The sequence below is a fragment of the Salmo trutta genome, chromosome 12 (assembly GCF_901001165.1).
Source record: "Salmo trutta chromosome 12, fSalTru1.1, whole genome shotgun sequence".
Taxonomy (NCBI): domain Eukaryota; kingdom Metazoa; phylum Chordata; class Actinopteri; order Salmoniformes; family Salmonidae; genus Salmo; species Salmo trutta.
The window spans coordinates 19,616,201-19,642,767 of record NC_042968.1 but is presented as its reverse complement, the minus strand read 5'-3'; the positions used below and the strand labels follow the sequence as shown (position 1 = coordinate 19,642,767).

General features: G+C 43.2%; 1 protein-coding gene across 1 annotated transcript; it reads left to right on the top strand.

The window, feature by feature from the left end:
• LOC115204730 (early endosome antigen 1) lies at window positions 1-26,074 on the top strand. Its single transcript, XM_029770447.1, has 19 exons — window positions 1-500; window positions 1,547-1,627; window positions 10,308-10,397; window positions 11,370-11,537; window positions 11,748-11,840; window positions 11,972-12,085; window positions 12,633-12,785; window positions 17,887-18,012; window positions 18,382-18,510; window positions 18,637-18,731; window positions 18,823-18,928; window positions 19,054-19,137; window positions 19,422-19,528; window positions 19,627-20,064; window positions 21,283-21,358; window positions 23,598-23,725; window positions 24,081-24,692; window positions 24,821-25,052; window positions 25,390-26,074. Exons 1-19 carry the CDS (start codon window positions 435-437, stop codon window positions 25,531-25,533), a joined length of 3,042 nt encoding a protein of 1,013 aa, XP_029626307.1. The 5' UTR covers window positions 1-434; the 3' UTR covers window positions 25,534-26,074.
• Window positions 26,075-26,567: the final 493 nt, after the last annotated feature.

Sequence of the window (26,567 nt, the reverse complement as noted above, 5' to 3'; positions counted from 1 at the left end):
GCAAGAGAGTGGGTCTGATGGGAGGCTCAGGGAAAGAGAGAGAGAGAGAGACGCAGTCAGCCAGGTGGAGTCAGGTGCTGTCTACAGTCTGGGCTGGGACAGTGTCATAGTTCTATACAGTAGTAGAGCAGTAGGGACTGTGTGGAGCTGGGCTGTAGTCTAGCCCCTGACTGACTGACTGGCACTCAACAGGAATACCAGGCCTTGTTTATCAACTGGAAAATGAATTATACATAACACTGAAGAGAGAAACTTGTCAGAGTGGAACTTTCTTTCCCCTCCCGTCTTGTTCATTCACTCTCTAGTCTCTCTTCCAGTGGCTGGAGCTGGGGGCTGTGTGAGTTTGTACAGTAGTCTGGAAAGAGAGTGAGAGGAAGAGAGGGAGGGAGAGAGGAAAAGAGAGAGCAGGGGAGTGGACAGAGACCAGGGGAGACATGCTACGCTACAGCTCACCAGGATCGGTCATCACCACCGAGGACAGTCCAGAGCAGCCCAGTGAGGTAAGGAGCCCCAGGGAGCCACTCTGTCCCAGGGTAGAACCCAAACATCACTCATTCGCCTGTCAGATGAGTAGCATGGCGTGTTGGTTTGTGTAAGTCAGTGTGTTTGTAGACTATCTGGTGTTTGTTTGCTTTTGTCTCCGCTCCCCCTACTCCCCGTTCACTTTTCTCTCTCTTAATCTGTTTTCCTCACATCTGCCTGCTCAAGGCTAGTTTTCGTAGCATGTCTACATCACAACTAATCATTCTCACTTTTTGAGTGTTGCCGGTATGTTGGAATTTTGCATGTGGCTCAGGGATATGTGTATCTGTTTGAGCTTGTAATGAGAGCCGAGTATCTGGGAGGCATGGCTGTCATGTTTATTTGATCAGCCCAGAGCGGCTAGCAGACAGCGTCTTTAAACTGACAATAAAAGCCATTCTCACAGCTAATGAAGTGACACCAAAGGATTTATAGCCAACATAAAAGCTAACAGGGAGTTGGATTAATCCTTATGATGATTACAGCGTCATGTTTCACTCTCAACCAAGAGATTACTTTAGCAATTAACACCTTTTAAGAAAGTGAACCTGCCTAAACATTGTTCCCATTGACTTACAGTATGTTAATCAGCTCCTAGGGCACCTTGGTCCTAAAGGGATGTATTGTGAACAAGATAGTGCTAGCTTGAAGTGGTAAAAGGCGTATTGATGCTGTTACCTCATTGCAGTAACATTTGCATAATTTTTGTTTGTGGTGTCACAGTCTATAATTATAAATACTGATGGTGACCTGTTGTATTTGGACCCCATCAGAAACATTCCACTGCTTATTGTAACACAACAATCAGGCTCATTACAACACAAATCTTGTGCTCACATGCTAGATCGCATTACATATGAACCGATCCATTTTTATGTCATAAAGAGTGACACTGGGAAACACAACACATTTTAGTTTTCATCCAACTATGACATTGATTACTGGTGCATGAGCTTGAACTGAGTGACATTGACATTTTCTTTTTATGTCTGTGTATGTTTCTGTCTGTTTTTTATTCCCCCAGAGGAGGATCCGGCGACTCAGACTAACTCTTCATACAGGAGACAATGAACAGAATGAGACCAAGAAACCAACCTCAGACACAGTGAGTCCCAAAACACACACCCAGTCAGCCTCACACACCCAGTCAGCCACACAGCCAGTCAGCCACACACCCAGTCAGCCACACACCCAGTCAGCCACACACCCAGTCAGCCACACACCCAGTCAGCCACACACCCAGTCAGCCACACACCCAGTCAGCCACACACCCAGTCAGCCTCACACACCCAGTCAGCCACACACCCAGTCAGCCACACAAACCCAGTCACCCTCACACACCCAGTCAGCCTCACACCCACAGTCAGCCACACACCCAGTCAGCCACACAAACCCAGTCACCCTCACACAGCCAGTCAGCCTCTCACACCCAGTCAGCCTCACACCCAGTCAGCCACACACACACAGTCAGCCTCACACACCCAGTCAGCCACACAGCCAGTCAGCCACACACACCCAGTCAGCCACACACCCAGTCAGCCACACAAACACAGTCAGCCTCACACACCCAGTCAGCCACACACCCAGTCAGCCACACAAACCCAGTCACCCTCACACACCCAGTCAGCCTCACACCCACAGTCAGCCACACAAACCCAGTCAGCCTCACACACCCAGTCAGCCTCACACCCACAGTCAGCCACACAAACCCAGTCAGCCTCACACACCCAGTCAGCCTCACACCCACAGTCAGCCACACAAACCCAGTCAGCCTCACACACCCAGTCAGCCTCACACACCCAGTCAGCCTCACACACCCAGTCACCCTCACACACCCAGTCAGCCACACAAACCCAGTCAGCCTCACACACCCAGTCAGCCTCACACACCCAGTCAGCCTCACACACCCAGTCAGCCTCACACACCCAGTCACCCTCACACACCCAGTCAGCCACACAAACCCAGTCAGCCTCACACACCCAGTCAGCCTCACACACACAGTCAGCCACACAAACCCAGTTAGCCTCACACAGCCAGTCAGCCTCACAGCCAGTCAGCCTCACACAGCCAGTCAGCCTCTCACACCCAGTCAGCCTCACACCCAGTCAGCCTCACAGCCAGTCAGCCTCACACCCAGTCAGCCTCACAGCCAGTCAGCCTCTCACACCCAGTCAGCCTCACACCCAGTCAGCCACACACACACAGTCAGCCTCACACACCCAGTCAGCCACACAGCCAGTCAGCCACACACACCCAGTCAGCCACACACCCAGTCAGCCACACAAACACAGTCAGCCTCACACACCCAGTCAGCCACACAGCCAGTCAGCCTCACACACTCAGTCAGCCACACAGCCAGTCAGCCTCACACCCAGTCAGCCTCACACACCCAGTCAGCCTCACACACCCAGTCAGCCTCACAGCCAGTCAGCCTCACACACCCAGTCAGCCTCACACCCAGTCAGCCACACAAACCCAGTCAGCCTCACACCCAGTCAGCCTCACACACCCAGTCAGCCACACAGCCAGTCAGCCTCACACACCCAGTCAGCCACACAGCCAGTCAGCCACACACACCCAGTCAGCCACACACCCAGTCAGCCACACAAACACAGTCAGCCTCACACACCCAGTCAGCCACACAGCCAGTCAGCCTCACACACTCAGTCAGCCACACAGCCAGTCAGCCTCACACACCCAGTCAGCCACACACCTCCAGTCAGCCACACACCCAGTCAGCCTCACACACCCAGTCAGCCTCACACACCCAGTCAGCCTCACAGCCAGTCAGCCTCACACACCCAGTCAGCCTCACACCCAGTCAGCCTCACAGCCAGTCAGCCTCACACACCCAGTTAGCCTCACACACCCAGTCACCCTCACACACCCAGTCACCCTCATACACCCAGTCACCCTCATACACCCAGTCACCCTCATACACCCAGTCACCCTCATACACCCAGTCACCCTCATACACCCAGTCACCCTCATACACCCAGTCACCCTCATACACCCAGTCACCCTCATACACCCAGTCACCCTCATACACCCAGTCACCCTCATACACCCAGTCACCCTCATACACCCAGTCACCCTCATACACCCAGTCACCCTCATACACCCAGTCACCCTCATACACCCAGTCACCCTCATACACCCAGTCACCCTCATACACCCAGTCACCCTCATACACCCAGTCACCCTCATACACCCAGTCACCCTCATACACCCAGTCACCCTCATACACCCAGTCACCCTCATACACCCAGTCACCCTCACACACCCAGTCACCCTCATACACCCAGTCACCCTCACACACCCAGTCACCCTCACACACCCAGTCACCCTCATACACCCAGTCACCCTCACACACCCAGTCACCCTCACACACCCAGTCACCCTCATACACCCAGTCACCCTCACACACCCAGTCACCCTCATACACCCAGTCAGCCTCACACATCTTCATCTTCACCACGCTATGGATCCTGGATCTTATCTTTTCCCTCTCTCCCCTCCCTTAATCGTCGCTTCCTCAACCTGTAGTCAGTGCGCTCTGCCTCTCTCCCTTTCTTATTCACAGCCCTCTCTATCCCTCAAACACACACAAGTCAGGTGGGAATGTTTGTGAACTAGGAACCAGCTTTTATCCAGTTTAAGAAACATTCCATGGACTGTCTACACAATACAGAGACAGAGAAAGGTGGAACCACTGAGATTTACTGCTGCTATGTTATCTGGGCGGTTGGTTATGCAATTGTATTCACACAGGGGTGTGTACACCACCATACACAGCTGTGTCTGATTTTCACAGTACTCTGCACAAAGTTAGGAGCTGCATGTCCCTTTTCATCTACAGTAGAACTCTCTTCAGCATGCACAAGCCTAGCTGACGACAGAATTACACAGAACCGCATGCTGTTGTCTGTTTTCAGATGCCGTATATCATATATAATGTACACGACACATGATGACATCTTACTGTAAAATCACTAAACAATCACGGAACTCTTTTTAATTACACGGTACCTACTTAGTACACATAGTAGCCTACGTCATAATAAAGGCAGACATGTTGTTTGCCAGAGGTGGTTCGCCATTTTGCTCTGTTTGTGTTGAGAAGCTGTGGTCTGGCAAACTTACATCAGCTAGTTTGTAATGTAAGTGTTTGACAGCACACAGTGTGCTGCTTGGAATCACATTGAGGTTAGGGGAAGTATGGTTTCGGTCGCTCCTCCACAGAGACTGAGATAGTGACAGAAAGCAGAGAGATAGGTCCATGCTGTTCTTTGTACCTTGTACACTGTTCCTATAACCTGCCCCACCCCTTTGCCATCACATTTCAGCTGATAGCAGTGTGACTAATGGTGTAATCTGATGGTGTTTCCCTTCAGGAGGCTGTGCATGTTTACAGCCTGACTACCGATGAAAGACGACAGCCAGGTCAGGGTTGAACAGAGAGCAGCACAGAGGAGAACAACGTTGGGCCCTAGTTAATTAGGGCCCAGAGGTTTTCCTGGTCTAGTTATGTGGTCTGGAAATACTCAGGGCCCTGCTGATGACACAACACAGCTGTGCCAGTCGTATGGGGGCTGTGCCACTCTGCCACGGCCAGCTGTGCACTCCAGTCTGCAATGTGGTATCAGTCTGTGCTGAAGCTAGGCCCACTTAACGAGCCAACCAGCGCTAACGAGAGCAGCGCTCCGGAGCGGCCAGGACATATCGCACATTACAATAATAATTATCCCAGCCCATTAACTTCAGAGGCCTTACAGATAGAACATAAACAGAGGATTAGTATGTAAGGACGCACAGTGGGAAAGGAGGAGAGAAGGATGTTCAAAGTGCCCCCCTCCAACCACATCCCCTCTAGCTTCCCTTTATCTATTGATTAAGCAGGCATGTTGAAGGCAGCTGAAATTGACATAACTCTTCCCTTGTTGTCAGGGTTTCAGTCAGTAATGCCAATTCAGTATTCATCAGTACAGTACTTTGAGTGAATCAAGCAGTAAGCAGATGACGTCACTACGACCTACAATACCGTTCAAAAGTTTGGGGTCACTTAGAAATGTCCTTGTTTTTGAAAGAAAAGCACATTTTTGGTCCTTTAAAATAACATAGAATTGATCAGAAATACAGTGTAGACATTGTTAATGTTGTAAATGACTATTGCAGCTGGAAAAGGCTGATATTTAATGGAATATCTACATAGGCGGTCAGAGGCCCATTATCAGCAACCATCACTCCTGTGTTCCAATGGCACGTTGTGTTAGCTAATCCAAGTTTATCATTTCAAAAGGCTAATTGATCATTAGAAAACCCTTTTGCAATTATGTTAGCACAGCTGAAAACTGTTGTTCTGATTAAAGAAGGAATACAACTGGCCTTCTTTAGACTAGTTGAGTATCTGGAGCATCAGCATTTGTGGGTTCGATTACAGGCTCAAAATTGCTATGCACCTCTGGCAGTCTCTATGGGGGTGCCACAGGGTTAAATTCTTGGGCCGATACTTTTCTCTGTATACATCAATGATGTCACTCTTGCTGCTGGTGATTCTCTGATCCACCTCTACGCAGACGACACCATTCTGTATACTTCTGGTCAGGGCACAACGCAGGGCACAAAGCAGTATTAGAGGTATATTAGAGGTATATAGCACAGTGGAGTCTTTCATTATGCGAGCAATTTTCATACACAGCCAAGCTTAGGTAACATTAAGTCAATTAAAGTAGAGAATAGTACACTCTTAGAAGAAAAGGTGCTATCTAGAACCTAAAATGATTATTCGGCTGTCTCAATAGGAGAACCCTTTGAAGAACCCTTTTTGGTTCCAGGTAGAACCCTTTTGGGTTCCATGTAAAACCCTTTCCACAGAGGGTTCGACATGGAACCCATGAGTTCTACCTGGAACCAAAAAGGGTTCTTCCTATGGGGACAGCCGAAGAACCCTTTTGGAACCCTTTTTCTAAGAGTGTAGAATATTGCCCATTGCTTTTGATTTTGAGTTCTTCAGACTAGGCCTCTCTCATCTGGTTTCCCATGAATAAATAACACTGTCAGTTCAGTGAGGGTCACATTCCTTTGGCAGGACATTAAAACTGTTTTCACAGTCCCTTATCTGACTGGATAGAAGAAGAAAAATCAGTTTCTGTTAATTCAGCTTCAAAGAATCCAGGACAAAACTGGAACAAAACTGGAATAAATGCTCCCTCTGCAAACATGCTGAAACGCCTATATTGTAATATTTAAAATGCAATAGAGGCTGACATATTAAGTTCTTTCAGAGGGTGTGTACAGTACCGGCCATAAAGCATAATGACGGCCATTCTTCTCTCCCATCTGTTGGTATTCACATTGCCTATTTGGAGCCCCTCATAATTTCTTGTCAGCCTGCTCTCTCTCTGTGGATTATCTGGTGTGAAAATGTGGAGCAACGTCCAGCTCAGGAGGCCATGAAACAACAGTGGCGTCACTATTACCCATCTCTTATCTCTGCTGGATGGGCCTTCTCTCTCTGGCTGGATGGGCTGCAGAGCAGAGGTCTTGGCTGAAGTTCCTCTGAGCTAATATTTGTTTAGTAGGGAAGCTTCTCTTTTCTCTTCTAAGAAACAAGAGCTTTTTAGTTGTTGTCCAAAATATACAGTACCAGTAAAACATTTGGACACACCTACTCATTCCAGGGTTTTTCTTTATTTGTACTATTTTCTACATTGTAGAATACTAGTGAAGACATCAAAACTATGAAATAACACAAATGGAATCATGTAGTAACCAAAAAAGTGTTAAACAAATCAAAATATATTTTATATTTGAGATTCTTCAAAGTAGCCACCCTTTGCCTTGGTGACAGCTTTGCACACTCTTAGCATTCTCTCAACCAGCTTCATGGGGTAGTCATCTGCATTTCAATTAACAGGTGTGCCTTCTTAAAAGTTAATTTGTGGAATTTCTTTCCTTCTTAATGCGCTTGAGCCAATAAGTTGTGTTGTGACAAGGTAGGTGTGGTATACAGAAGATAGCCCTATTTGGTAAAAGACATTTACATTTACATTTAAGTCATTTAGCAGACGCTCTTATCCAGAGCGACTTACAAGTTGACCAAGTCCATATTATGGCAAAAACAGCTCAAATAAGCAAAGAGAAATGAAACTCCATCATTACTTTAAGACATGAAGGTCAGTCAATCCGGAACATTTCAAGATCTTTTCTTCAAGTGCAGTCGCAAAAACAATCAAGCGCTATGATGAAACTGGCTCTCATGAGGACTGCCAAATGAAAGGAAGACCCAGAGTTACCTCTGCTGCAGAGGATAAGTTCATTAGAGTTATCTGAACCTCAGATTGCAGCCCAAATAAATGCTTCACAGAGTTCAAGTAACAGACACATCTCAACATCAACTGTTCAGAGGAGACTGTGTGAATCAGGCCTTCATGGTCGAATTGCTGCAACCACTACTAAAGGACACCAATAAGAAGAATTGACTTCCTTGGGCCAAGAAACATGAGCAATGGCCATTAGACCGGTGGAAATCTGTTCTTTGGTCTGATGAGTCCAAATTTGAGATTTTTGGTTCCAACCACCGTTTCTTTGTGAGACACAGAGTAGGTGAATGGATGATCTCCGCATGTGTGGTTCCCACCATGAAGCATGGAGGAGGAAGTGTGATGGTGTGGGGGTGCTTTGCTGATAATACTGTCTGTGATTTATTTAGAATTCAAGGCACACTTAAAACCTGTTTGTGATAGGCGTCCCGCTAGCGGGACAACTTCCGGTGAAACTGGAGGGCACGCAATTCAAATAAATAATTAAAATAATTATGGATATTAAACATTTAGGTACATATAAGTGTCTTATATCGGTTGAAAGCTTAAATTATTTTTAATCTAACTGCACTGTCCGATTTACAGTAGCTATTACAGCGAAAACATGCCATGCGATTGTTTGAGGACGGCTCCCCACATCAAAATATTTTTCCACTAGCACAGGTTTCATACATTCACAAATAACGATTAAATATTCACTTACTTTTTGAAAATCTTCCTCTGATTTGTCATCCAAAGGGTCCCAGCTATAACATGTAGTGTTGTTTTGTTAGATAAAACCCTTCTTTATATCCCAAAAAGTCAGTTTAGTTGGCGCCATCGATTTGAGTAACCCACTCGTTCAACATGCAGAGAAGGAATCCGAAAATCTACCCCTAAACTTTGTTTCAACAAGTCAAAATAAGTTTCTATTTACTCCTCAGATACCCTAAAATGTAATCAAACTATAATATTTCTTACGGAAAGAAGTATGTTCAATAGGAAACCGATTTTAGCAGGTGCGTCCTGTCTTCATGGCACACGCAAACATGAATTTCCAAGACTGTCCCTGTACTAAAACTGATATTTATTATTCGTTTTTGAAGTTACAAGCCTGAAACCTTGAAAATTAACTGCTGACACCCTGTGGAAGCCATAGGAATTGCATCCAGGGAGCTAATTTTTAATATGACCTTTTACTTGCCATTCTAAGAGGATAAAATAAAAGTTTCTGTTTGGTTTTTCTTTGGATTTTCTCCTACCATATCTATTGTGTTATATTCTCCTACATTATTTTAACATTTCTACAAACTTCAAAGTGTTTTCTTTCCAATGGTACCAATTATATGCATATCCTGGCTTCAGGGCCTGAGCAACAGGCAGTTTACTTTGGGCATGTCATTCAGGCGGAAATTAAGAAAAAAGGGGCCTTGCCCTAAGAAGAAGCACTTAATGACAGACTTCAACAACACAGGGGATGGTAAATGATATACAGTACCAATCAAAAGTTTGGACAAGCCTACTCATTATTTCTTCTACGTTGTAAAATAATAGTGAAGACATCAAAACTATGAAATAATACATATGGAATCATGTAGTAACCAAAAAAGTGTTTTAATAAATATAATATATTTGAGATTTTTCAAGTAGCCACCCTTTGCATTGATGACAGCTTTGCACACTCTTGGCATTCTCTTGACCATCTCCACCTGGAAGGCTTTTCCAACAGTCTTGAAGGAGTTGCCACATACACTGAGCTTTTGTTGGCTGCTTTTTCTTCACTCTGCGGCCCAACTCATCCCAAACCATCTCAATTGGGTTGAGGTCGGGTAATTGTGGAGGCCAGCTCATCTGATGCAGCACTCCATCACTGTCCTTCTTGGTCAAATAACCCTTACACAGCCTGGAGGTGTGTTTTGGGTCATTGTCCTCTTGAAAAACAAATGATAGTCCAACTAAGCGCAAACCAGATGGGATGGTGAATCACTGCAGAGTGCTGTGGTAGCCATGCTGGTTAACTTCTTAGGGCTAGGCCCATTTTTTCTTCATTTCCGCCTGAATGACATGCCGCCTATCCCAAACAGGTTCAGAAACTCTTTCCCCACAAAGCATTGCAGTAGTCCAAACCCATATTTTTTTAAATGTATGGGTTATGACTAAGATGTGGTCTAGAAATGAGTATAATGACTATTCCCAGTGATCAAAACTACAGTAGACTATGTTCAACAAAGATGGTAATCTGTCATCAAAAGTTTGATGAGAACAGGTACATGATCCATGCATTTAAACTGTACCCTTGGCCCATATCATTATCTGAAAGAGGGGAATGAGTTGTGCACATTGAAGCACATAATCTGCAGACTAAATATGTGGCTTTAAAAAAACAGGAATTCCAAGCATTCAGTAATAATCAGGTTACAGGGTTGTGAAATATCTCCAGATATTGTGAGCACACAGTTCATTTGTTTCTGTTTGTCTTCTCAGCGAGAGGAGAAGGTTGTCAATGGAACATGGAAGAAGAAGAACAGACTCATCCAGAGAGAGAGGCCAGCTGGCAGTGAGTCACCTGTACAGGTAAACTACCACAACCACAACATAAAAAGCTATCATGGTTTCCCACATAGAGGCTTTTGAAAGGGAAAGTTACAGAATGGTATGGTGAGAAAATGGGAAGTAACTTCCTGAATTTGTGGTCAACTCTGCTATTGGCGTGTGAAACACAAATATGCAAGCTATGCACTGTATATAAACAAGAACATTTAGAACCTTTTGTACTATCCTTGATATAACCTATCCTCAGATAATTCCAAGCATTGATTATGTCGATATGTAGTATTGGGTACAACCCTCTGCCTCTGGTTGAAACAGAGGTCACATGGACCTGTGTGCACAACCTGGTCTATCATACTAATTTGAGTGTCCTGGATTTATCGTCAAAGGCAAACAGATTCACCTTCCAGGGTTTATACTGGAGTCTGTGGCATAGTAGGACAGGCCATTGTTTTGGCTCCTCTATTTTTGAATAACGTAGGGTAGATAACAGACTTAAATGCGGGCTCGCTGCCTGTCTGATCATAACAATGGAAACATATTGCTTCTTCACACAGTAAGACGTATTTATTGTGAGACTTTGATAAGATTCTGTATCTGTGTCACTCAGTGGATTCCTCTCATACTGTATGTTACTCTAAGATAACATAAAGGTGCTAGAGCCACTTCCTGATACTGCTGAGCTACAAAGGACCTGTGTCAGTGTGCACCTGTGCTCCTTGAGAGCCCTGTTGGTGAGGAACAATAGCAGGGAGACAGCGGGAGCTCATGTACTGGGTTGCAGAAACATGACACCCTCACTGCACTCTGTTTCCATCCCTGCTTCCCAACCTCCAGATTCAAGTGCTCAGCAGCAATGCTCCAAATACCTGGGCATGCGCAAGTAATCAAACGCACAAACACTCACATAGAGGCGAACACACACACACACATCTACAGGCTGGTAGAAAGTGTGTCTAGATAGAAACCTGACCGGGTTGATCCTGTCTCCCTCAGCAGCTCAGAGCAGCGACCAATGGGGAGCTAGAGATGTCGCTGCAGCGGCAGCACGGGCCCAAGGTGTACGGTGTGTTGCAGAGGACAGGCTCGGACAGACAGCAGGAAGTGATGGCGTGCGAGTGGTCTGTCAATCACCTGAGGGATGAGATGAGGTACATCAGGGAGGTGAGTAGAGATGGAGAAGATAACGATGAGGCTGATCCAAGTTTAGGAGTGTAAACAGAGCAGAGGCCTACAGTACAGTACACCTGACAGGCCTGCAGGGTATCCAAGAGCAAAACACCAGGATTCTGTAACATGGACAACGTTATGGATTTGCTAATTAAGCAATAAGGATGGATTACTTCAATCGTGTGTTATCTCTGTGCTGCACAGGTGAGAGATTCCCTGGAGAAGGTCAGAGAGCGGATGTACAGCCAGTCTGGAGGAATGCAACAGTCGATGCAGAAACTATCACAAGACATCAGGGTAAGACAATACACCAAGCCACACATGACTAATAAGACAGCTAACAGCTGGAAATCATTTCTCTTTCAATTTCTTATAAACACAAAAGGGATACAAAATCTGAGAATTGGGTGTGCTATGTGTCTCTCCAGACTGCCAACTCCCAGAGGAAGACTCTGGAGAAAGAGGTGAGGGTTCGGACTGCAGCCATGGACAGCTTCGACCAGATGAACAGCTCCCTTATATCTGCCAACATTGACCTCCAGGTACAGGATCAACGACTGTCAAACAGGCCTGTCACTGTCTCGTCAGTAGACAGTAGATAATAAACAAACACAAAATGTCTAGTTTTGATTTACATTTGTGAATTCAATGTGAAATCAACCAAAAATGTCACCCTGTCATTGGATTTAAGTTAAAAGTTGGCTGGAAAAAAAATGAAATTACCTTAAGTTGATGGCTTTTTGCAAATCCAATCAGTTTTCCACTTTGATTCAACATCATCACATAGAATTTTGCGGTTGAAATGACGTGGAAACAACATTGGTTGAACCAGTTTTTACCCAGTGGGATGTCTCATAACCCTCCACGGAAAGTCTTAATCCTCTCAAACAGAGATATGCAGCACTATACTTCCTTCTTCTACTGATCTGTGGAGAGTGAAGGATATCCTGTCTGGTTCATTATACATGTTTGTTTTATAAAGTAGCTCTAAGCTGTTAATCTTAGTTTCAGTGTATGAGTCAATCTTTCTGCTCATGATTGCTGCATGCAATGATGTATGAGGAATTAAAGAACTAGCTTCCTTTGCAGAAATCTCTACTAGAGAGCTGTCACAATCGTGTGGACTCCCGGGATGAGATGAAGAGTCTAAGAAGCTCCTTTCAGCAGGCCGAGGAGAGGCTGAAGGAGAGGGAGAGGCAGCTGGAACTTGCCCAGGCTGAGAACTGCACACTCAAACTGAAGGTAGAGTACTACTGTAAACACAGCACACCAGCACCACACAGTGGATGGTACAGGCCTGGCAAGTGTTTGCTTTTTGTTTATGGGGCACAGTTTACTCTACTCATTAGTGTTCACAGGATACATAATCCTGACCCTGAAAGAGTTCCATGAAGTAGCAACGGTCATCACAATTGTTAAAAGGTTATAAAAACAATTCCAATAAATGCAAAAGTTGGACAATGGATGAAGATACTCAAAACTTTCTGAATTTTTGAAATCAATAAGATGGATGGTCTAGTCTAGTGGTGCTATCACCGCCGCGGCCTGGGTTCGATTCCCAGACAGGGAACACACTATTTGGCTCCCGAGTGGCGCAGCAGTCTAAGGCACTGCATCTCAGTGCAAGAGGCGTCACTACAGTCCCTGGTTTGATTCCAGGCTGTATCACATCTGGCCATGATTGGGAGTCCCATAGGGCGGCAAACAATTGGCCCAGCGTCATCCGGGTTTGGCCGGGGTAGGCCGTCACTGTAGTTAAATATATATATTTTTTAAATGGACAAATAATGAATGTATAGGGATTTTGGTGGGAATTGAGGTATTAAATTTGTCAAATTTGCAGTTATATTTATATATGTATACATTTTCTAATGGTATCAGGTATTTTGTAACCTTTTTTGTGTTAAAATAAAGAAAATGATATGTGCTTCATTTGTGTAAATACACTGGGTGTATTTGCATATATAAATGTGCTTATAAACTAGGTGGTTTGAGCCCTGAATGGTGATTGGCTGACAGCCGTGGTATATCAGACCATATACCATGGGTATGACAAAACCTTTATTTTTACTGCTCAAATTACATTGGTAACCAGTTTATAATAGCAATAAGGCACCTCAAGGGTTTGTGGTATTTGGCCAATATACCACGGCTAAGGGCTGTAATTCGTGTTGCTTTGTGCGTAAGAACAGCCCGTAGCCTTGGTATATTGGCCATATACCAAACCCCCTCGTGCCTTTTTGCTTAATTTAAAAAAAAGTCACATTGAGATTAAAAATCTCTTTTACAAGAGAGCCCTGTATACATTACAATAAAAACAGAACAATAAAACATACACATACACTACTGTTCAAAAGTTTGGGGTCACTTAGAAATGTGTTTTTTAAAGAAAAGCATTTTCTGCCCATTAAAATAACATTAAATTGGTCAGAAATACAGTGTAGACATTGTTAATGTTGTAAATGACTATTGTAGCTGGAAACGGCAGATTTTTTATGGAATATCTACATAGGCGTACAGAGGCCCATTATCAGCAACCATCACTCCTGTGTTCCAGTGGCACGTTGTGTTAGCTAATCCAAGTTTATCATTTTAAAAGGCTAATTGATCATTAGAAAACCCTTTTGCAATTATGTTAGCACAGCTGAAAACTGTAGTTCTGATTAAAGAAGCAATTCAACTGTCCTTCTTTAGACTAGTTGAGTATCTGGAGCATCAGCAAGTATTAACAGTGTTTCCTATGTCATTAATATACAAGGTGAACAATCATGGTCCCTGAGGAACACCTTTTTGAATCTCAAGAAATTCAGAATTAACCCCATCTGTTAATATGGCCTGAGTTCTGTCGCTAAGATAACTCTGAAACCATAAACAGGCTGTATATCCCAGGCCTATTCTTGATAACTTCTGCAAAACAGAATGATCAACAGTGTCGAACGCCTTTGACAGGTCAATAAACAAGGCAGCACAGCTCTTTTTAGCATCCAAGGCATTGACAAGATCATTAACAACTAGCGTGGCTGCTGTGGTAGTACTATGCCCAGGCCTAAACCCTGATTGGTTTACATTAAGAATACAATTATCGGATAAAAAGGAACAAAGTTATACATTAACCAAGGATTCAAGAATCTTAGCTAAAGAAGGTAGTATTGAAATGGGGTGATAGTTGTCAAAATCATTTGTATCCCCACCCTTATGGAGTGGCAGCACATATGCGGATTTCCATGCTTTTGGAATACTTCCTGATAACAACGTTAAATAAAAAATGTGGGCTACTGAGCCAGCATTAAGTCTGCACACTTGAGCAGACCAGGCTCCAAAAAATTTTCTCTAATGTTAACATAGCATCCAGGACTTCTTTATCAGTGAATTTCCTAAAAGAAAAATCCTGACCAGCATTTTCAGTATCATTCAATAGATTTTCACCATCAACATCCAAACTACTCTTTTCAAGAGCTGGCTTTGAAATACATTTAAATATATCGCCTGTAGAGATAACATGGTGATTAAATTCATTAATGATATCAATTTTGGCAGTAATAGGGCCAGAATCTAAATTAATGTATTGGGGGAGAAGAGGAGACACAACCCTTCAGTGACATAACTGCTTTCCAAAATGTAGCTGGGTTCCCTGTACATTCAGATAGTGTATTAACATAATAATCCGATTTTGCTTTTTTAACTAGTTTTACAGACAGATTTCTCAATCCCCCTGAAAGACTGGCAGTCTGTGCCCGAGTCTGTGAATCTAGCTTTGGCCCAGGCAGCATCTCTGTTGTGTATGACTTCAGATAGCTCTGGACTGAACCAAGGGCAAAACCTATTTTTAATTCTCAGTTTTTAAAGGGAGCATATTTATCTACAATACAATTGAAAACACTTGAGAAGTGGCATTGTTGAATACTCGTTTCTGATTGGCTTGAACGGCATTCTAGAGCGTGTTCAATTTTCCTATAGCATGGTATATCAGCAGGGTAAAATTCAATGGCTATAGTTCATTCGTACATGTTCTATGTTTGAGCTGGTTGTGATGGTTTGGTTAGCTAAACCAAAGATTTGAATAACGTATCTCATTGTTATATCTGTGGCTAAACTAACAACTGTGTTTTGTTTGATTACCAAGGCAACTACTGTAGCTATCTAGTAAACGTGCTAGTTGCAGTGGATGTTGAACACATTTCTAGCGGCAAATGTGTTAAATTATAGCCATGGTATAAAAGGGATAATGAATTTGGGGCTCTATGCATTCTCTGGAAAATAATGCAACTCCGGAATCCTAGAGTGGTGGAATACACCTTCCACTTCTTTCATTATTTTCCATAGAACACATCGCCCCTTGTTGATTATTTCCTTGCATAAATTCGTGGAACGGGGCTGCAACCACTTGCTCTGTCTAGGCCTACCTGCAGTTACCTGTGCTGTCTAGACTGCCTAATTAATGACTGTTGTTGTCACGTTCTGTTGCATAATTCAACAAGTGTGTCAATAGCCTCGGATTAAAAATCAACAATTTGCGATATCAGACATATAACCATAATCCGAGTGTTCATTTTCAAAAATTGCTTTCATTTCAGCGCATCTAACTGTATTAAATTCATAATGTTAAAGTTATCGTTCTTCTCTTTCTTTTGATATAAAGTCCAGAGGATGTGTTAAATCCATGGCAAAGTTGCATGGTCATCTGCCGTCTGCATTGGCCATGCAGAATTTGGGGTGATAAAGCATCTGCAGCAGTCAGTGCATTCACACTTCTTGAGCTTCTCAGAACAGCGCAAAGCTGTTGTGAAGGAAGTTGTCAAGGAAGTAAGTTTGTGTTTATACAGGACCTTCCACCCTCACCAATCATGTCAATGCAGAGCTATAGACCCCTTTCTGTGTTTGCAAACATTGCTGCACGAGGACGATGCGTGCAAATTGGTGGCAGAACAAGAGGGAGTTCTTATAGAACGCCAACAAAAAAAGCCTATATTCACATGTTGCTAATGAGTGCATTTCACACTACTTTTGGATTATAATTGGATTGTAAGGCTCGTATGAATGTACTGCTTAATGTAATGTTTGTGTCATCATCGCAAATCAACTGCATTATACTTAAAACACTTTTTGGCTATATCTTTGGCTAGCTTTTGCTACAGCATATATCATTCCAGCTAACAACTGCTGCATCCAAAATAGTTATTTTGCAAAGATCAAAACTAAATATAATCTTAGCGTCTGTTCAAGTAAGAATCAAAACATAATTGTAAGCGTATGAAAACTCCCAAAAGTTATTTTGTTTAGAATTAATAAACACCTAAATCTAGGCTATGTTGAATGCTGCTGGCTTTCTTACTGCCGCCAAGAGTCGCGTGACGTCCATGTACTAGATTTTATTTAGCTAGGCAAGTCCGTTAAGAACAAATTCTTATTTACAATGACGGCCTACCCCGGTCAAACCCTCCCCTAACCTGGACGATGCTCTGTGGGACTCCCAGTCACGACCGGGATCAAACCAGGGTCTGTAGTGACACCTCTAGCACTGCAGTGCGGTGCCTTAGACCACTGCGCCACTCTGGAGCATTGGATCTATAAGGAACCCTCTGCATTGTTACAAAATTTGAGACACGAATGGCATATTGTAATCATGTTTGAATTACTGGCCGGGCCCCCATTGGTTTCATTAGTCAGTCTCACTCAAGTATCATATTAAAACCTGCAAATATTTCTCTCCACTCTATGGAAAAATTAGAAGAATTGCATGAAATTAGTTGTAAAATTACAAAATCTCTCCGCCCTACGACAAAATGCGAAGAATTGCAGTAAACTTGCTTTAAAACTGCAACATTTTCTGTATGCTCCATTGCAAAATGTGTAGAATTGCATGAAATTAACTCTAAAACATAAACATTTTCTCTCCACTGTCAATAGGGGGGCTGCTAAAGTGTTTTGCTTGAAATATGATTGATATCTCTCTCTGGCTTACTCCGTTCAATTCATTTCCCTCTCTACTTCAGTCCCAGAATGCTCTGCTTGATTTCACACACTTCACGCTCTGGTTATTTCATTCAACGTTTGATGTGACTCCCCTGATCCTTTGACTGATTGCCTTCTCTGACCTGGTTTGTCTGCTCTGACCGCTGAACACTCAACTTCAATTCTATGTGATGATGAATAACAGGTTATTGACAGACAGTTCAAGCTCAAAGAACCAATCCTCCAGATTTGAACTATTAACATTTATGCCGGACTCACTAGAAAAATACAGAATCAATAGACATTTCTACATTAATTATCTTTAGCAAGTCTTTGAATCGTCACATTGTTGTATGAAATTGACTGATAGATGTGTGCTTGTGTTGTCCAGGTGGAGTCGTCTCAGGAGGCCAACAGCCATGCAGTGCAGGAGGTGACAGCGAGGCTACAGAGACAGTATGAGGAGAGACTTCAGGAGGAGCAGAGGAAACACAGAGAGGAGATAGAGAAGCTACAGGTACTGCTGAGTCTCCTTCTGATATCACTTCACCCAAGCCCCTGCCTGAAGAGAAAGGGCGGGGATTGATTAATCATGTGAAAAGCAAGGCCGGTGATGTTTTCACCATCTTACATATTAATGAAAAGTGTATATGTAGACCACAGGAGACTGCTGAGGGAGAAAAGCTCATAATAATGTCCGGAATGGAGCAAATGGAAGGGAAACCATGTGTTTGATACCATTCCATTGATTTTGCTCCCACCATTACCATGTTCTCTCCAATGAAAGTGCCATCAACCTCCTGTGATGTAAACAGTATAAAAGGTTCCAGTTCTCTGCCTAAAAGCTTTTAATATATTTTGTTTACCATCAATATATTTCAACTAGGCCCAAATTGACAAGTATATTAGGCGATTAGAGGAGGCAGAGAAGAATGCTAAGATTGCGGAGGCCAAGATCGCTGAAAGGGACCAGAGGATCAGTGAGGTGGAGCGCCTGCTGGACTGTATGGGACAGGTAAGACCCAGAATAACGCATGCAATAATGCATGCAACATTATCTTTATATCTATAGTATTTACTGTAGGTGTAATATGTCAAGTCCTTTGGGCAAAAATACTATAATAATATGTATTTTTTCCAGGAAAGGGGCCATCTTCAGAATAAACTGCAGGAATGTGAACAGCGTCTACGCTCGATGGAGGTGACATACAAAACAGATGCAACTGTAGCAAAGAGGTACAAATGCCAAAACAAAAATGGCATTTTATATGTTCCATCCCATTGAAATTATATACTGAAGTGATAACACTATAATTCATTATTACAGTTCTCAAAAGTTGGAAGAGGAGGCAGGGGAGCTCCGTGAGAGAATCAAACACCTGAATGACATGGTGTTCTGTCAGCAGAGGAAGGTCAAATGCATGATAGAGGAGGTGAATGACTAAGAAAAGTCTCTCTCTCTCTGTCTCACTGTCAATGGAAACATGAGTACACTGACATATAAATGTTATACTGATATGGATTGTTTGTTTCTTTTTTTCATCTTGAAAATGTAAAGGTTGAATCATTACGAGCTAAATTGGCACAGAAGGACATGTTCATCTCAGAGCTTCTGGACAGAATTGCTATTGTGGAGTGTGAGGTGAGACTGGACTGTCACCACACTATGTACTGTCCACTTCCCGAACATTATGAATGTATGGTGTGGTTTTCCAAACTTGAACTTTATGGGTGCATTCATGTCCAGCGTTCTCCTACGTTTCAGATTGTCAATCTGTGTGTTGTGCTTTGACATTACTCTACCTCTAAATTCAGTGTTGCACCTTTTGTGACATCATCTGTCTCTGTCTGGTCCACTTGGATTACATCACATCCACCTCATTTGCATGGATCTGACTTTGTTCCTTCCTCTTTTCTTCTTCCTAGAATAATGAGTTAGAAGACAAGCTGAAGTATTTTATGTCTGTACAGAGTGTGCCAAGGGAAGTTGTGCAAACCAGAGAGATAGGAGTGGGCTGTGATCTGCTCCCCAGGTATGAACCACTGGCTCTATTATACATGTGGCTTCATTTCCTGTAGTTGGGGTTTTCTTTTAAGTTTCTCATTCTGTTTTCTCATTTTACTTCCACAGACCTGAAATACAGGGGTATGAGGTTGAAACTAATGTCCAACCTCCAGCAGCACAATACCAACCCAGACCAACCCCAATCCATCCCTCTTCTACAGAATACCTAGGACAGTCTAGGACATTCAGATCAGGTCCACCGCCACCCAGCAGACTGGAGTCTAGTTTACTGAGGTACTCTCCTCCTGAGTACAGTAGGTATCTGTCAACCAACTCCTCAAGATCCTTTGGAACACTAACCAGTCCAACGCTGTCTTCGTCTGGCCCTCTAAGCCCTGATCAGTCCAGTACAGAAGAGTCTGCCTCAGTTCCAATCACAGATACAGCCTCAAGTCCAGAGGTGGACATCTCAGCCCCATCCTGTTCTCAAGCAAGATCAAGCCCATCCAAAATCAACACACCTTTCATGAAACTTATGGAGATAACAGCAAAGATTAACATTGAGTAATCACATGAAGAAATACTTTTTATGAAGGCTATTCAGTATACTGTATAAGGGAATATGTTGCATATTGTGTAAATAGTCTACTGTTCTGTAAATAATACTTGAAAGTATCCTTTTGAAGAATTATGTTTGGTTTTGTTTACAGTGAATGTTCTTGTATAGTTTATGGAATTTTGAATTCACTATCATGTATGAAGGTTTATATTTATACTGTATCTTTTTCTGACATTTTTAGTTTGCACTGTATAAATGAGATGCAATATTATTTTAATATTAGTCAAATTATGTACAACATATGTAAAATATATATATACTTTGTGCCTTTATTAACAGCTTAATCACTGATACTCCACAACGGTGATGATAATCGGTTGTTTTTTATCTATTGGATAATATGTAACTATATCTGACAAACTGAACAACTGTATTTCTACTGATTGCCATCCCTGAGCCACTGGTATAAGTAATTTGTCTACACTGCCAGGACTGTGAATATGATTAGTTATGATAAGCGTGATGTGCCTTTCTTGAATGATACACATCCAGTGCATACTAATGAAATCAGTGTATGTTTTGAAAATGTGCCATTGTACCAATGTGGTGTTTTTATAATCATTCATGAAAATGTTTACTGTCTAGTGGCTGAAATTGTTCATTTTGTGAAGCTTTCAGGGAGGTTATATGTAGCATACAATGGTTTATATATACACTAGATGACTATAGGGGGCACTGTGTTGAAGCCACCATGGCTCCCCCACCGTTTAAAATAACAGTTTTGGAACCTATAGAAATGCATTTATTAATGTCTACATTCGTTTTTGCCACAATTATTCTATTAGCGACACCGTAATGCATACTTTTAAATTATATAATGTGAGCTAAACATAAAACGTTAAAATATATAAAACATTTTCCTTAAAGTATATATATTTTTAGATTACTAATATTTTTAGATTACCCATTACAATTAAATTCTTAAATACATGTAATTTTGTCCTTGAAATATTTAATTTAAATATTGTAGAATTCCAAGCATTCCTATGTAGCAGCTGTATACCACCCTCCATCCCACTGCTGGCTTGCTTCTGAAACTTAGCAGGGTTGATCCTGCTTGGTCTCAAGATGAAAGACCAGATGCTGCTGGAAGTGGTGTTGGAGGGCCAGTAGGAGGCACCCTTTCTAAATATCCCAATGATTGGGGACATTTCCCTGTGTAGGGTGCAATCTTTTGGCTGGGATGTTAAATGGGAGTCCTGGCTCTCTGTGGTCACTAAAGATCCCATGGCACTTATTGTAAGAGAAGGGGTGTTACCCCTGGTGTCCTAGCTAAATTCCCAATCTGGCCCTAATACCAACATAGTCACCTAATCATCCCCAGTTTACAATTGGCTCATTCATCCCCCTGTAACTATTGTTGCTGTGAATGTGTTCTCAGTCAATTTACCTGGTAAAATAAAACAATTAATGGAGGAATGCTCTTATTGGGGAGTACCAACCATCAGCAATCCAAGTTTTATAAAGTCATTGGTCGCATCAGTGTAATCTTTACTTCTCAACGCTCGGTGGCGCCACCCAATCAATTATCTGCGTTTCATCTCTATTTACATGCCATATGATATGAAGCAGCTTTGAAAGTATTTTACTGCAAGGTAAGCAAATACATGAATGTATGTAAATAACATGTAGTTTATGCCATACTACTAGCTCCAAGAGAATATTCAAACACTCAAACGAAGGCTTGTGTGGAGGAGTAACATACTATAGATTCCTAAAATGTAACAAACTTCTATGGTATGATCATTGGACACTGTGTTAACTAATCTCCAGACGAGCTTCAATGCCATACAACTCTCCTTCCTTGGCCTCCAACTCCTCTTAAATGCAAGTAAAACGAAATGTATGCTCTTCAACCGATCGCTGCCCACACCTGCCCTGCCGCCCAGCATCACAACTCTGGACGGTTCTGATTTAGAATATGTGGACAACTACAAACACCTAGGTGTCTGGTTAGACTGTAAACTCCTTCCTGACTCACATTAAGCATCTCCAATCCAAAATTAAATCTAGAATCGGCTTCCTATTTCGCAACAAAGCATCCTTCACTCATGCTGCCAAACATACCCTCGTAAATCTGACCATCCTACCGATCCTCGACTTCGGCGATGTCATTTACAAAATAGCCGCCAACACTCTACTCAACAAATTGGATGTAGTCTATCACAGTGCCATCCATTTTGTCACCAAAGCCCCATAGACTACCCACCATTGCGACCTGTACGCTCTCGTTGGCTGGCACTCGCTTCATACTCATCGCCAAACCCACTGGCTCTAGGTCATCTATAAGTCTCTGCTAGGTAAAGCCCCGCCTTATCTCAGCTCACTGGTCACCATAGCAGCACCCACCTGTAGCACGTGCTCCAGCAGGTATATCTCTCTAGTCACCCCCAAAGCCAATTCCTCCTTTGGCCGCCTTTCCTTCCAGTTCTCTGCTGCCAATGACTGGAATGAATTGCAAAAATCACTGGCGCTGGAGACTCTTACCTCCCTCACTAGCTTTAAGCACAAGCTGTCTGAGCAGCTCACAGATCACTGCACCTGTACATAGCCCATCTGTAAATATCCCATCCAACTACCTCATCCCCATACTGTATTTATTTATTTATTTATTTATCTTGCTCTTTTGCACCCCTGTATCTCTACTTGCACATTCATCTTCTGCACATCAATCACTCTAGTGTGTAATTGGTAAATTGTAATTACTTCGCCACCATGGACTATTTATTTCCTTACCTCCCTTTTCTTACCTCATTTGCACACACTGTATATAGATTTTCTTCAACTGTATTATTGACTGTATGTTTTGTTTATTCCATGTGTAACTCTGTGTTGTTGTATTTGTCTAACTGCTTTGCTTTATTCTTGGCCAGGTCGCAGTTGTAAATGAGAACTTGTTCTCAACTTGCCTACCTGGCTAAATAAAGGTGAAAAAATATAGATATTGTCGGTACTTGTCTTGCTGAGTTTTGATGTAGTCTTTGCTCGACAAGGTCAAGTTAGGAAGTGTAATATGATTAGATAGGGTTAAAAAGTGGAATGGGGTGGTGCGTTTTTTTTATAGAGGGCTAATAGTTGACAGGGCAATTTTCCTTTTTCCCAATTTTGAATTACCGTATCAATAATTTAATGTAGGTAGGCCGCGAATGGCCTCCAACACCAGTACAGTAGGTGGCGGTGTATGCACCTAAAAGTTGGATGCGATCCGCCAACCAAATCCTAAAGCAAAAGAAGAAGAATATTGAAGGTAACGTACTTCCGTACTACTTCCGCTTACAATGAAAGCGCTCCGGCTTCGTAGCTACCAAAATACAAGTTCAAGCTAACAGACAGCTGAAGATGAAAGTATATTTTATTGAACAACAGAATCCCGTTAAGTGTAACGCTAATGGACTAACAAAGTCATGTTTTTATAGGGTAATTTGAGCTATTCGGTAAACTTATTTGGGCGGGTTTTAGACTAGAAGCTACTAGTTAGCTAACAATGTTCTCGTCATCGTGGGCAGCTCCATCAGAACGCCAGGGGCAGGTGGGGGATCTTAAAACCAAGAGCAAAGAAGAACTTGCTGAATTACTGTCACGCCAAGATACATTATTCTCTAACAAGTAAGTAACTTCATCAATATAAATTATTATCTAACACGTAAGTAACTTCATATCATTCATCTGACAGAAGCTAACTCAAATTATTAATTAGCTGCTACAACAACATTACATTCTTCTAGAAACGTCCAGCTGTTGGCTAGACAGTGGTGCCGGTTTTGGCGCATGTGTGTATATGCTATCCACCTCAATGTAGGCTAGCTGATGTTACTTGAACTAGGGAAATGCGTTTTACCCTGAATCTGACATTCCTTTGTTTTACTATCACTGCCAACTACATTTTCTTAAAGTTGAGCTGAAAGCAGTAGTTGGTGTTATTTCTTGTTGACAGACTGATTTGATATGTTGTTATCAACAGGAGGTTCATACAGACCCTTCCAGACAAAGGGAAGAAGATTTCAGACTTTGCAGAGAGATTATGCCTTGCTCTTGCCCACAATGAAGAAGAGGAGAGGAAGCAAGGTATGCTGTCATCTGTCAGGACAGAGCTGCAGTCTAAATACCAGCAGGCTTTGACACAAAGACAACGTGGTAGCCAGAATAAACCAGGAACGTCCCAACATAGGAGACAAGCTGGGGACACAGCTCCTGGAAATGTCCAAGAATTGGATGTCTCACCTCTGTCACCTAATGTTCAGGAGAGCAAAACAGTTGACACGCTGCAAGAAGACAGTGTGTCCAAAGTATCTGCTGCTGAAACCATGGAGATGGCCCAGGCTGGTGGTGATGCAGGGGCCTCTCTAGACTCTGACAGGACAAAAGAGAGCGACCTTGCGGAGGCCTTGCAGAGGGTCACTCTGTCTGACCACTCAACTGGCTCAAGTGGATCCCCTAAAGACACATTCAACAGACCTGCTACTGGCAACCCCTTCCTTGGAAGGCAGCCACAGAAGAAACCACACTACATAGAAGTCCTGGAGAGGACTGAGAAGGACCCGGCTATGAGGAGACAGAAGTATAAGCCTAATCAGTAAGTCCACGTTGTCTGAAAGTATATAACAATACTGTATAGTTCAGTGATGCTGCCTTTAGTTATGGCGATGCACTAGTATTCTCACCTACTAACTCTTATATTAACTCTTCCTGTAATGTTTGCAGGTTTGCCCACAACACAGATGGCTCCCCGTCAGGGTCTCTGTCACCCAGCCAATCTCCTGGAGGCTTATTACCATCACCGGTGCTCTCCGTTGAGGCCAGGAGGGAGCGAGACAGGAAGCACATTGACGACATCACTGCTGCCAGGCTCCCACTGCTCCACTACAACCCTGCCCAGCTGCTGACACTGGAGCAGTCAGCTGACCTGCTACTCGAACAGACCAGGAAACACCAGGTGAGTCGCCCCTGGGTCTGTCTGACACATCACATAACAGAGGAACATTAAGGTCTGTCCAACAACACCAAAATGCTCACTGCTCAAGGTAAGTTACGCCTGATCAGATGTACGATCAGATTACATGAGGGAATTAAATATGTTATAAGTGTTGGGGCAACGTCTACCAACCTATTCCATTATCACCACAAAAACTCTGATGATGAACACTCCCTATGCTACTTCCATTCATGGTATAGTATAGCAGCCTAATGCTTACTGCTAAGCACTTGCTCATTTTTCAGGTTAATTACCCTTTCAATGTCAGCATCTCTCCTGTATTGTGTGTTTCCCGCAGGAGTTGCAGGCCAAGCTGGCAGCCCAGAAGCTGTCTGAGGGGCTGAGGTTCAGCACAGGGAGCTATGTTGTGGAAGGGGGCCCGCTGGGCGCCTACAGGGAGGTTCATGACGACGGAGCCCAGCTCTCCTCAGAGGAAGACTAATCCAGGGGGCCGCAGCAAGGAAACTCTGGTGACCCCTGACCTCTGAGACAACAGTCTCTGTGCCCTGAATCAGGGCCTATGGAAGGAGGGGATTGGCAATTCAAAGGCGAGAGGCCTGCCTGAGGAGATGGGAAGGGTCATGGGCATCGGGTGGTTGTGAAGGCACAGTGGGTGTCCCTGTCTTGTCTATCCAGGGAAGTGAATTGTGTGGGTCTTGGTTCACCATCAGTGATTCACTGAGTTGTCACCCAGTCAGCATCCTGTCCAGTTTATCAGAGCTGCCACAGAACCTTAGGCCTCCCGTTGGGTGATGTGTTAGCCTCTTGCAGGGAGCATTAGGTATGCTATCTCACCATGTTGTCAGAGAGTAAAAAATCAGTTGTGTGATGAGGCTGCTACAGTATTGTCTGGTATTGTTGACTCACTTGGTGGTTGCATTTACAAAAGACTGCAAAGTATTGAGAAATATAAAGAAAATATTTTTTGTATGATCTTTTTCTACAGTGTTTCTTATTGAAAATAAAACTCTGTTCTTACCATATTTTGGTTGATCATATTCTAGAAATGGGAACAAATCATCATAGCCCTAAGTTGTGTGAGCTCTGAAAATAAAGGTGGAAGCGGTTAATTGCGGTCTAAGACGGAGAAGTGTGCTGACATTTTCCAGCAGAATGTTTTCTTAACCCCACCACGGTTTGATGAGAGCTATGACTCAGCCGTCATTTAAACCCTGTGATGTTATCAGTGGAGAAATCTGTGACACGCTTTAGAAGATTAATATACGGTCTAGTGAAATATTGCAGCTTGATGGAATCGGGCCCAATGGCTGAAATACATCTGGCTTGCATTTGGCTCATGTTACTTCCTGCAGTGGCAGGGTATGATGGGATGGCAGCAGACTGACATGCCATTTTTCTGCTTTTTTTATTAATGCTGATAAGGAGTGCCAACAACATTAAAAACTCTTCCCAAACATCCATTCCCATCACCTCCAGTCCAATCCTCCCTAATAGTTATACAGACCCATTTTAACT

Excerpts from the sequence above, each read along its gene's own strand:
- LOC115204730 (XM_029770447.1), top strand. The coding sequence starts at position 435 with ATGCTACGCTACAGCTCACCAGGATCGGTCATCACCACCGAGGACAGT. Across the intron at positions 24,693-24,820 it reads CAGAAGTATAAGCCTAATCA|GTTTGCCCACAACACAGATG; the intron begins GTAAGTCCACGT and ends TAATGTTTGCAG. Across the intron at positions 25,053-25,389 it reads AACAGACCAGGAAACACCAG|GAGTTGCAGGCCAAGCTGGC; the intron begins GTGAGTCGCCCC and ends TGTTTCCCGCAG.